We start from the raw sequence: 12,207 nt of genomic DNA, 5'->3' as shown, positions 1-12,207 counted from the left end.
GCCGCTCGCGCTCCGGGTCTCAATGGCGGCGGTGGGAGCGGCCCCGGGCCCGGGCACCACCGGCGCCGGTCCCGGCCGGTGGGAGGTGGTGCGCAAGGGCCGGCGGGGGCCCGCGGGCGGCACCGGCAGCCGCCGTGCCCTGGGAGAGGCCAACGCCGGTCGCGCTCTGCCTCTGCCCGGTGAGTGTCAGCGCCCGCGGGCCCCGGCGGAGCCTCGGTGCGGCGGGCTGAGGTCCCGTGGGTCTGGGGGGTGTCTGTCGGGGTCTGGGCGCCTTGCCTGGGACGGACGGGGGCTCCCAGTGGGTCCCGGGAGAGGATGCTGTAGCTGCAGGGTCTCGGGTGGGGCGGGTGCGGTTCTCCAGGGGGTCCCACAGGTCCGGGAGCGGCTGCCGGAGCTGGGCGGGCTCCTGGGGCCTTGGCGGCGGTTCCCCGTGGGTCCGGAGGGGTCTTCTGGGGCTGTGGGGCCGTGGGGGATGCCCTGGGCCAGTCCGTGCGCCCCTGCACGCCGTGGGCAGCGATTTGTTCGTTGTGCCCCAGATCCGTCCCCGTCCCCTCGTGTCGCCGCTCCCCCGGCGCCCTCTGCCACTTTCCCTCTCCCCTTCCCAGCTCCCATCGCCACCTCCAGCACCATCTTCCAGCTGGGCTTCGAGCGGGCGCTGCGGAAGCAGAACAAGGAGCAGGTGCCCCCCGCCGCGGCCCCCGAGCCGCCGCAGCGGAAGCAGCACACGGGGAAAGCCGGGAAGAAGCCGTCGGGGAGCGACGCCGGTGCCAAAGCGGGCAGGTGCCGCTCTCTGGAGGAAGCCTTGAAAGCCGTGAGTGTGCCTGGCTGGGGCCCAGCCCACGCGAGCGCATGGGGGCAGAGCGCCGGGGCCGGTGTTCCCCGCTGGCTTTCCAGGTGCCGCAAAGCTACACCACTAAAAGCAGACAACACGAACGATGCAAAAAACAAACTTAACAGCTGATTGAACTTCGTGTTTCTTTAAAGCTATCCTTTGGCAAAAGATTATTTTCTTAAATTTTAATTTTTAAACGGATTTCTAGGAGTATTCCTGTATGTTTTCTCAATTGTGTTTGAACATCACCTAGCGATGAGGCACAAAGGCACTTCATGCCTTCTTTAAGATAAGAAAGTGAGGATTATTTGCCGAAAGAGCTTTATGATATTTTCTTTTTTCATACTCTTTAAAGTGACATAAACCCCAAAGTTCACAGCTTTAGCAATGAAAACAAGTGATTGCAAGTATGGGTTGTAGTCTCTGCAGTTCACGTCTGTGTACTCTCTTCTTTACTTGTGGGGCTGTCAGCGTGTTTCTGCGTGTGGTATGGCTTCACGCTCTTCGCAGGAAGCCACCTGGGTCCTGTACCTGTAGAAACACAAGCAAACCCTTTGCCCCAGCTTATTAGAGAAAATGGACCTTCAATTTGTCCTGTTTTGGTTTTTTGGGGTTTTTTTTTTTGAGGCACACCTAATGATGCAAATGCTTGCAGAAAATGCTGACGTGCATGTTTCGCTGTTTCTCCTGTGTGCAAGGAGGCAAAAACCGCATTGGAAAAAGTATCCACTGGCAGATGGATAGTTTTTTATTTTCCAGAAAAAAAGTATTTGGTGATATCTGTTTGCCACTCTGTCAAGAGCCTTTTGAGCCTCAGGAGTAAGAGTTCTGGGAGGTGTGATGTCACAGTCTCCTCTTGGCAAGTCAAAAAGTGGAGCAAGTTCATCATTGTTGATCCCCAAAGTGTCCTGATTCAATGAATTTCTCCCCAGAGCTGCTGTAGATAAATTGTTGGCCCAGGTTCTAAGTTGTATCTTCTGTGGCTTGATGTTGTTGTATCTCCTTGATGTTGTTGTATCTCCTTGATGTTGTCGTATCTCCTTGGGCTTGTCCGCCCAGTTGGTAAAGTTAGGCGTATCTTCTGAAGAATTACTTGGATTATTGCTTGAAAATACTCCTGAATCAGGAGAAAATGCAGCTCATTCTCCATTTGCATTCTGTAGATTGCTTGCACTTTGTAGGTTGTTGCCCTGTAAAGGTGTTTTTCCTTCTGGCTCAAAGCTGCGCTGGTGCTTTCCTGCCCTGTGCGTGATTCGCTGGTTCGGGTTTGTCCCGTGCCAGGATTCGAGGGTGCAGGAGCAGGAGCGGCCGCGGGCGGCGCTGTGCGTGGAGGACGAGCAGCTTGTTGCTCACAAGATGGCGGAGGCGGAAGTACGTAGCATTGTTTACGGAAGTGATACAGGGCGCCGCCATCTTGCTGTACGGCAGAAAGAAGCCCCCGTCCCGTGCGCAGCTTTGCAGCTGAATTAAAAAGTTTCGGAGCAAGTCTCCAGGGCTGGACTAACCCTGCAGAATTTTGCGTCAAGGCAGGAAACCGAGGGGGACCACGCGCCGCAGCGACGGGCAACGTACCACGTTCTGCTTCTCTCTCGCTTGTTTGGGGCGGCTCCCGTTGTTTTAATGCTCCAGCCCCGGTTCGCGAACCGACCGGGGACGGACCCGGGCTTCCCTGCACCCCCTCCGCTATCTGCTTCGCTTTTGCCGTATCTGCTGCGCTGGCAGTCGTGTTTAGCATTTCGGGCGGTTGCGGTCTGTACAGACTGCTCCTGTTGGGAGTTGTAGCTCCTGCCGGCTGTGGGAAGCTGCAGCCCTCTCGCTGCGCTGCTCCGTCTGGTTTTCGCTTGCTATTACTTTATATGCAGCTCTGCAGCTGGGAAGGAGCTGTGCAGCTGGACCATTTCCACAGGGGCTGCTTATTAACTTATTAAAAGCATCTCTCTGCGGTTTTGACATAACTTTTCCCATTATGATTCTAGGATTAACCCTGAAGCATAAAGTCCATACCTGGCTGTGACGTCAGAAGTTTTCCTCAGTTCCCTCTGTTCCCTAACTGGTCAGAAGTACGGTTCTGGTTCCTTCCACCAGCACTCTAGGGTCACAGATCCTTTTTCTTTTTCCCTGGGGAATATTTTTCTTCCTTTTCCTTTTTCAGCTCAAAGTTGCTTTTTCTTCTTTTCTCTCGTTTTCTTCAGGGAGTCCGAACTCTGAGTCCTCACACAGGGGGCACCAGATATTGATTTTCTCTGTTTCTGAATTTCGAGTTCTTTTACTCAGAGTTTGGATTACAACGCAGGAGGCACCAGGCTTTTCTTCTTTACTGATGTTTATTATTTCTTATCTTTAGCAGAGCTGCACAGGGTGTGCTTTCTAGTTGGCAGGGGGGAAAATGGCTGTGAGTTTTAACTTTCAAGGCTTTTTAAAGCCTAAATTAACCAATTATGAAATACCAAGTAGTATGTTTTTACTTACAACCCAATTACTAACTTCGCATGTCCTGCAGTGCAGAACTTTTGGCCCAATGACAGAGCACTCAGATTTGTGAAGAAGGAGAAAGAAGACATAAATCCACACCCAAAATCCTCCATATTGTAACCTATTATTACCTATATCCCCTAAACCTAATTTTCTACATTTCTACATATATCACCCAGTGATAGAACTTTTAATTACACAGCAACAGCCTCAGTGTTACCACGCAATTTAGGAAGCTTTTCCCAGGGTTTCGGATCGAATGCAGTGTGTTTCTGAGGATCACTCAGCACTGACAGATTGAAACTCTCAGAGCCCAGGGTTCCAACATGGAGCCTCCTCCTTGTCTCAGTGCTGGGGCTCTGGGAGTCACTCTTGCAGTTCCCGTGCTCCAGCTGGATCTGCAGAACCTGTCCGTCTGTCCTGCGTGCCCTGACCGTGTCTGAGCACAGAGGGTTCCAGACAGGCGGTGTTGGAGTGATGTGCCCCCAGGCTTGGCAGGCACTGCTCACTTGGCTCCTCCCCTGCCCCTGGATCTTAAATCCCCTCATGCCCTGGGAGCTCCACTCCCCCTGAACACGGGGTTTCCCTCTGCGTGCCCCTGCTCTGGGTGGGGCTTCTCTCCATCGCTCCAGTAGTTCTCCACATCCAGCTTTTGCCCACAGTTGGGGTTGGTGCAGGACTGTGGGGCATTCCCGTGTTCCCTGGGGAGGCAGGGCAGCCAGCGCTGTCCCGGTGCTCAGCGGTGACAGACACTGCATGGCTTTGTCAGGTCACTGATGGGAGTTTCAGGGCAGGTTTCATTTCCTGCTGTGGCAGCAGCTGGGTTTTGTAGAATTCCTCTCGCAAGATGGGGCTGAGGCAAGGTGCCCAAGGCTCAGTGTGGCAGTGGGAATCCACTCGCAGGGAATGCGTTCAGCCTCTCACAGAGTCTGAGCCTCGCAGCAATCCCTGATGGAGTGGCCCCACAGATGATCTGGGTGTAAAGGAGGGAATGAGCATGTCTGGGTGGCAGTGGATGAGAGGGGTGGGAACTGCTGCTGCATACCTGGTTTGGTGCTGCTGGGTTGTTCATCAGGTGGGTTTGGTTGCTCATAGCTGTTTCCTCCCTGGAGGACTCTGGGTGTGGACCAGCCATGGCTGGGATCACCCCAGGCTTATCCTTGCCAGGCTGCAACCACGAGCAAGTCCTTGGTGGTGCCAACACGTGCTAGCGTGTGCTGATGGACTCATTGGCTGGGAGCTGGCTGCCCCAGGCCATCCTCTGGAGCCCTGGCAGCAGGGGTTTTCCATGTGGGAAGGGCGATGCTCTCAGGGTGGAGGTGGAAGCATTTCCCTCTATGCCCCGTGGCCCCTTAGGAGTCAGAGTTAGCTTTCTCCTTCCCGTGCTTTTTGGCCAGTTCTGTTCATCCTGGGTTGAGTTTATCTGTCTGTCTCTTCCAGCTGGACCTGGCTGATCTGCAGAAGGAGCTGAACAAGAGCCGGAATGTGTTCCCCGAGAACCCCTCTGTGTGGGTGAAGGACCTGGCCGGGTACCTCAACTACAAGCTGCAGGCACCCAGGAGTGACCCCGTGCTGAGCCAGCACCCACACGGTCCGTGTCCGGCTGCCAGTCAGGAATGGTTGGGGCTGTGGTCCTTTGTTAACAAAACAGGGAGGATTTGCTTGATTCTGGGCTATCCCCACAACTTCTTTCTCTTGACCACAAACACGGTGAAATTGCCCATACAGTTGGCAAATTGGAGGCTTCCCCAGTCACCCCTTCTCCACAGGAATCCATGACCTCTGCCTGCTGCTGTGGAGTTTGGGAGTTCACTCTCAGGTATCCGCCCTCAACTGCTAGAGGGGTGCTGGGGCAGGATTTCCGTGCCCTGCGTGATCAGTTGGTCCCCACTCACATTGAGAGTGTGTCATGTGGGGTGGCAAGGGGACAAAGTGTCTTCTGCAGACCCCTGTCCGTCCCACAGCATCAGCATTTTATGGGAAACCATCCCTTAGGGCTGGCTTAGCTGCCTCTGATGCAGAGTCACGGGGGAGGAGGCCAGTGCTGCCCGGGTGGTGTGAGGATGAGGTGCTCCCTGCTCCCACCTCACACTGGGCCAGTTCCTCCAGCTGCTGGAACTCTGCAAAACAGGGTCTCACTAAACTCTTCTCTCTCTTGTGCCACCCCAGACTATCCATACTGCCTGGTGAGCAAGGAACTGAGGAGCATCATCCGCTCCCTGCTGGGAAGGGCATCGGGTGTCCTGGAGCTCTTCTTTGACCACTGCATCTACACCATGCTGCAGGAACTGGACAAGACCCCAGGTGAGCACCCCAGGGCTCCCTATTCTGCCCCCAGTGTCTGCTCCTCGTGTCCTGTTTGGAAGTTCTTTGTAATTCCTCCCTGGAGGCTGTGGCTGAGCAGGACCTCCCCCATCTCCGTTCCAGGGGAGTCGCTGCACGGGTACAGGATCTGCATCCAGGCACTTCTCCTGGACAGGCCCCGGATTGCCATCACCAACCTGGGCAAGGTGAGCTGGGCTGAGCCAGGTTTGTGGGTGCTGTAAACCTGGTGGTGCTGCTCCTCCCTCATATGCACAAAATCCTTGTACCTCTCTACCTTCCTGTGCAGAGGGACTGGTGTCCCCAGTGGGTTCTGCCTGCCCTACCCAGCAGCCCTGGACCCCGAGGGCTGGGTTTGGGGTTCCCCTTGCTCCCCCAGCAGCACTGCACTCCCAGGGTTGGGTTCGGGGTTCCCCCTATTCCCCCAGAACAGCTCCTGGCCTCACCTAGAGCTGTAGGTCCCTCCCAGGGGCTGGGGACCCAGGTGCTGCTGGTCCCATGGCTCCAGGCTTGGTTGGGCTGGGATGGGTTGTAGCTCTTCCCAACTGATGTGTCCCATCCACCCGCAGTACCTGGAGGTGTTGCGCTCCCACCAGGACCGGCCGGCGAAGTGCCTGACCGTCCTCTGGGCGCTGGGACAGGCCGGCTTCACCGACCTCCATGAGGGCCTGAAAGGTGAGAGCCGGGGGCAGTGGGAAGGGACCCCCTCCTGGGACTGCCAGTGCACCTCGACTCCTGCTGGTGGTACTGCTTAGGGGTGGGAAGAGGTTGGGAAAGGTCCGTAAGATCTGAAGTGCAGCTTCCCCCAGCCGGGACAGGAAAATGGCTGCATCCTGAGAGGAACCATCCTGCCTGGAAGGGCGGGGAGCGTGCTGCTCCACTGTTCTGCAGCACAGCTACCCTGAAGCCTTTCCCAAGGGATCTGCCTGCCTGTCCACTGGGTGGTTTGGGTGCTGGGTTGTCCTGGTGGAGGGACAGCCCAGCCAGACCCTCCCGCCTCTCCCTGCAGTGTGGCTTGGTGTCATGCTCCCGGTGCTCGGCATCAAGTCCCTGTCGCCATACGCCGTTTCCTACCTGGACCGGCTCCTCATGTGAGTGACACTGTGTCCCTCTGGGTACCAGGGCGCCCGGATGCTCTGGAGCTGGCCCTGCCCCTTGCCAGCCCCCGCAGTAGCTCAGAGCTCTGTTCTGCAGGATGCACCCCAACCTCACCAAAGGCTTCGGCATGATCGGCCCCAAGGATTTCTTCCCCCTCCTGGACTTCGCCTTTATGCCCAACAACTCCCTGTCCCCCAGGTACACTGATCCATCCAGGCATACCATCCCCCAGTGCAGCTGTGCCACAGGGCGGGCCCTCACTGCCCCCATGTGCCACCCCAGTGCCCCCTGGCCCTCAGCAGCTCCGTGCTCTCCCCCAGCCTGCAGGAGCAGCTGCGGCGCCTCTACCCCCACCTAAAGGTTCTGGCCTTCGGTGCCCGGCCCGAGGCAGCCCTACACACCTACTTCCCCTCCTTCCTCTCGCGAGCGACGCCCGCCTGCCCACCTGCCATGAGGAAGGAGGTGAGCCTGGCCTGGGGAGCACGGGCTGAGGTTGGTGGTCCCATGGAGCGGTGGCAGGACGGGCATGTGCTGTCACAAGCATGGTGATGGCAGGTCAGGGGTCATGCTGCCTGCTCCCAGGGGATAGGAATCATCAAATCATAGAAGGGTTTTGGTGGAAAGGGACCTTGAAGACCCACCAGTTCCACCCTAGTCTGTGGGCAGCGGTGCCGGGGTACAGCCCGGGGCATGGGGTGTCCGGTGTGCTGGGGAGAGGGTCACATACAATGACCTGCTGTGCTCCCTCCCCAGCTTCTGACCTCCATGAGCCAGTGCCTGAGCCTGGACCCACTGAGCTTCAGTGTCTGGAGGCAGCTCTACACCAAACACCTCACTCAGTCCAGGTCAGTCCAGACTGTGGCTCCAAGAGCAGCTGGTGCTCACCTACAGAACCTGTGGGATGCCTAAATTCCTTCTGGGAGCTCCTGACCAAGCCCCATGTTCTCCTTCCCCCCAGTTTGCTGCTGAACCACCTCCTAGAGTCCTGGGAGAGCAGCAGCCGGAAGGTAGGAGTCAGCTGCGGGACAGGGGCGGTTGTGGGGTGGGACAGTGTCCCTGTGCTGCTGTGAGAGCTCCCTGATCTGGCAACGTCCCCATGGGACCCGCGGTTGCCCTCCTGGTGCCATGGCAGCTCAGGGGGTCTGTGGGGATCTGGGGGTCCTGACACAGCTCCTGCTTGTCCCCAAGGTGCATCAGTCGCTGCAGGAAACGGTTCGCTCCTTCAAAGTGACAAATGAGGAGCTGGCGGCCAGGGGAGCTGGAAGGGACCAGGATGTGGCTGCCTGTGACGCTGCCTGCAAGGTGAGGGACGGGACAGGACGGGCAGGCACTGCCTGGTGTCACCTGGCAGCCAGATTTCAGCTCCGTGCTGGGGCTTAGGTTGGCCCCTCCTGCTGCTAGCACGCGCTGGGCCAGGGCCCCGCAGCGGCACAAGCCGGGGATGGATGTGCTGGTCCCTGTCCAGCCCCCCAGCTGCTCAGCAGATGGCACCGTTTCCGGCTGGGAGGACGGGGGTGGGTGCTGCCAGAGGCCAGCCACGCTGTGCTGGGGCCTCCCTGGTGTCAGGACCCTGCGGTGACAGTGACAGGGCCTTATCCTCCACCCAGGAGCTGCTGCGCAAGATGAAGGGCCGGGGCTTCCCATGGTCGCGTCTGCTGCTTGTCCTCCTGGTGTTCGCCACTGGCTTCTTCCTGCATGACGTGCAGACACATGGCTCCTTCCAGGGTATGGGCAGGAGTCATAGAATCGTAGAATAATCCAGGCTGGGAAAATCCTCTGGGAGTATCAGGTCCAGCCATCCCCCAGCACTGCCAAGGCTACCACTGTCCTGTGTCCCCACATGTGCCACATCTGCACGGCTTTTAATCCCCCGAGGGATGGAGACTCCACCATTGCCCTGGGCAGCCTGGACAACCCTTTCTATGAAGAAACTTTTTTTTTTTTTTTACAACCTAAACCTTCCCTGTCACAGCTTGAGGCTTTTTCCCCTTGTTCTGTCAAGGAACATTGCTGGGATCAATCCTGTGGCTGTTCCCCTGAGCAAAGCCCCTCCACGTCCTTGCCTTTGTCCTGTGGCTGCTGTGAGCAGTGGGGCCTGTCCATCTGTCCAGCTGGGGGGTTCTGGGGGATGCAGGGGCTGCAGGCAGACCACACTCTGCCTGCTCCCCCTTGGGAGGGTCTCCCTGCTCAGGGAGTTCTCTCCCTCTGTCCCCTCCTGAAGCATCTCCTGAGGTGTTGCACAGCACAACTCGAGCCATGTGTCCCCACAGAGTCCTTGGGGACAGACTGACACGTGTCCCCGCAGCCCAGGGCCACTCAAGGAACACACTTGTCTCTTGCAGCCTCCTCTTCTGCTCGGCTGCTTCGCTCCGCCGGCATCCTGCCCGCCTCCCAGCTGGCCTGGCAGAAGGTGTCCCTTGGCTGCCTTGAGGGGTACAGGTCTGTGACCCCAGCATGGGTGGGTGGCTGGGGTGAGGGGGGTGAGGCTGTTGTGCAGCACAACGAGGGCTTGGAAGGGAGCCGGGAGCTGTTCCCCAGCCCTGCCTGGAAGCGCTTCCAGCTCAGATTGGAACTCTCCCCCATTCGCCCTGCGGTGGCAACTCCGTGTCCATGTGCTCTGTGTCAGGGCCACTGGTCCCGTGGTCCAGCGCTGCCCTCATCTGAGGACTCCTTGCAGGTGGCTGGAGCACAGCCTGGCCTACCACGGTTCCATGGTGGTGTCCATCCTGCGGCCGCAGCTGGAGCTGCTCTGGGAAACGAGTGGGGAGGTGGCCCGGGGTGTGTTCCAGCAGTGCTGCTTCCTGCTCTCCTGGCTCCACGGCAGCCTGCCCTGGCTCAGCGACTGGGTGAGTGGGGACTCCCAGGGCTGGAGGAGACAAGGAGCGCCAGTGGGGGGCTTGTAGGACTGGGAAATCTGTATTGGGATGGATACAGGGGGAGGCCTGAAGTAGGATGGTGATGTGTCTGCCACTGCTCCTGGCAGGAGCCCCCTGATGCTGGGGGGAAGGGGACATCCCCACGACAGGTCTCTGATGCCATCTGTCCTCCTGTGGCACCAGCCCGCTCCAGCTGTTTCCAATGACTGTGGAAGGGAGAGGGCTCAGAAAACTCCCTGGTGCTCTGGAAGCCACCATTTTGGGGGCAATGGGGTGACATCAGTGTCTCAGAATGTGGGTGCCCATCTGCCAAGTGCTGGAGAAGAGGGAAGGGGGGGAGAACTCGAGGATGCTGGAGAAGGGAGGGGGTGGGATGAGACCATCACGGGTAACCAGGACCCCAGACTCTCGTTGTGCCCAGCCCTGCTGGAGGGCTTGATGCTCACCCCACGCCGTCTCTCTCTGCTCCCACAGCTCCAGAACCAGCTCCCTGAGTCCCTCCTGCACTTCGCCGAGTGCGTGCGGGAGCTGCTGCTGTTCCTGGTGCGGAGCTGCCTGGTGCCGCTGCTGCAGGGCCTGGCCACGGCGCTGCAGTGGGGCTGGCAGCGCTGCCTCGACTCCTGCAAGTGAGCAGCCCCTGCCCCCAGTTCCCCTCGGGTTCTGCTCCCCCGGGGGCTCCTGGCCCTTGGTTCCACATCTCTCCCTGTGCCGGCCGGGAGTGTCCCCTAATCCTGCTCCACAGACTCAGCACCAGGGCCGGTGTCACCCTGCCCGAGGGGCTCCTGTATCCCCCATGTCATCCCTTCTGGCTCTGATTCCCCTCCGTAATCCCTTGTCCTTCCTTTTCCAGTGGGGACGTGACGTGGATGTGCATGAGGGACCACCTGATGAGCTTCACCTATTCTTCTTGGATTTACCTGCAAAACGCAACCCTGGCCCTCAAAAACTGGGCCCTGGCCATGATTTCTGGACACTGAGCTGCTTTCTAGAGGTCACACTGCCTGCCAGTGTTCTGGCTGCCAAGGAGTATCCACAGTGCAGCAGGATGTGCGACACAGGCATCGAGGGCAATGCCCACAAGAACTTTGGGTCAAATTGGGGCTTTTGGGGGAGGTTTCTTTTGGGGGGGGCTGGAGAGACACATATCCAGGTTTTACCACACCCTGTGACTGCTTTGGCTTTCCCTGTCCCTCTGTCCCTGGGTGGGTGATCCCCATCCCCTTGTGCTTTGTCTGCTTACACGATCAGGGGTGGACACCTGGAGCCCCTCACTTCCCCACCCCTTCCCACCAATGAATGAACTGATTTATTTTATTATTTTTTCCTTATAATTGCTCCATATGCTTTATATTTCTTCCTTATTGAAGATGCTTGTGTATGATGGGGGGGAGGAGCTGTCCAGACCCCCCTGCACCCCCATTCCCCGCCCATTTTTGTCCACATTTCCCCACACACACCGCCTTCAGGGCCGCCTTCCCACCCACAGTGGGAGGGAGGGGCAGTGCCTCGGTTGGACCCCGCATGCTCCTGCTGGGGCTGGTGAAAGGAGTCAGAGGAGTTGCTGGTGCCGAGCGGTGCCAGCACAGGGGTCGGCTCGGGGGGTGAAGGGTTCGTGAGGAGCGGGGCAGGGGTCAGGTGCGAACCCCGCCTCTGCCAGTGTTGGTGTGTCACTGTGTGGGTGTGTGCGCCCGGCTTCTCTCAGGTGTGTGCGTGTGTGGGGGCACCTGTGTGTACCGCTGTGCACACCTCCGTGTGTCCATACATCGCCGTGTCCGTGCACAGCCGTGTCCATACACACCCGGTGTGCCCGGGTTCTCTCAGGTGTGTGCGTGTGTGGGGGCACCTGTGTGTACTGTGCACACCTGTGTGTACCTCTGTGCACACCTCCCTGTGTCTGTGCACAGCCCTGTGTCCGTGCACAGCCCTGTGTCCATACACACCCGGTGTGCCCGTGTTCTCTCAGGTGTGTGCGTGTGGGAGCACCTGTGACCACCTCCGTGCACACCCCCATGTCCGTGCACGCCCCGTGTGTCCGTGCACACCCCTGTGTCCGTGCACACCTCCGTGTGTCTGGTCACACCCCCGTGTCCGGTCACACCCGGTGTGTCCGGTCACACCCCTGTATCCATACACACCCCGTGTGTCCGTGCACACCCCTGTATCCATGCACACCCGCTGTGTCCAGTCACACCCCTGTGTCCATACACACCCCGTATGTCCGTGCACACCCCTGTATCCATACACACCCGCTGTGTCCAGTCACACCCGCTGTGTCCAGTCACACCCGGTGTGTCCGGTCACACCCCCGTGTCCATACACACCCCGTGTGTCCGGTCACACCCCGTGTGTCCGGTCACACCCCGTGTGTCCGGTCACACCCGCTGTGTCCGGTCACACCCGCTGTGTCCGTGCACACGGCCGGGAGCGCTGCCCGCGCGGAGCCAGCCGTGGGCGTGGTTATGTTAATAAGGGGGCGTGGTTATGTTAATGAGAGGGAGTGGTGGGGCACGGTCAGGGAGGGGGCGTGGTCGGGCAGGAGCGGCGGCGCCAGTGCTGCTGCGGCCGTTGCCGAGGCGCCAGCCAATGGGGGGGCCTGATGCTGGGAGG

The 12,207-nt window shown here is 58.9% G+C and overlaps 1 protein-coding gene across 1 annotated transcript; it reads left to right on the top strand.

Moving 5' to 3' along the window:
- On the top strand, positions 1–10,914 carry TMEM214 (transmembrane protein 214). The gene is made up of 17 exons (XM_042029462.1): positions 1–179; positions 606–811; positions 4,745–4,895; positions 5,474–5,608; positions 5,732–5,814; positions 6,196–6,301; positions 6,636–6,717; positions 6,821–6,922; positions 7,045–7,186; positions 7,478–7,569; positions 7,683–7,731; positions 7,913–8,026; positions 8,332–8,449; positions 9,067–9,163; positions 9,402–9,570; positions 10,075–10,226; positions 10,451–10,914. The coding sequence occupies exons 1-17, from the start codon at positions 23–25 to the stop codon at positions 10,575–10,577; spliced, it is 2,082 nt and encodes a 693-aa protein (XP_041885396.1). The 5' UTR covers positions 1–22; the 3' UTR covers positions 10,578–10,914.
- Positions 10,915–12,207: the final 1,293 nt, after the last annotated feature.

Source organism: Corvus kubaryi, unplaced genomic scaffold, assembly GCF_017639235.1.
Source record: "Corvus kubaryi isolate FWS band 111438036 unplaced genomic scaffold, C.kubaryi_AGA036_p1.0 37323, whole genome shotgun sequence".
Classification (NCBI taxonomy): Eukaryota; Metazoa; Chordata; class Aves; order Passeriformes; family Corvidae; genus Corvus; species Corvus kubaryi.
The sequence above is the reverse complement of the archived record's forward strand: the minus strand, read 5'-3'. Positions and strand labels throughout refer to the sequence as shown.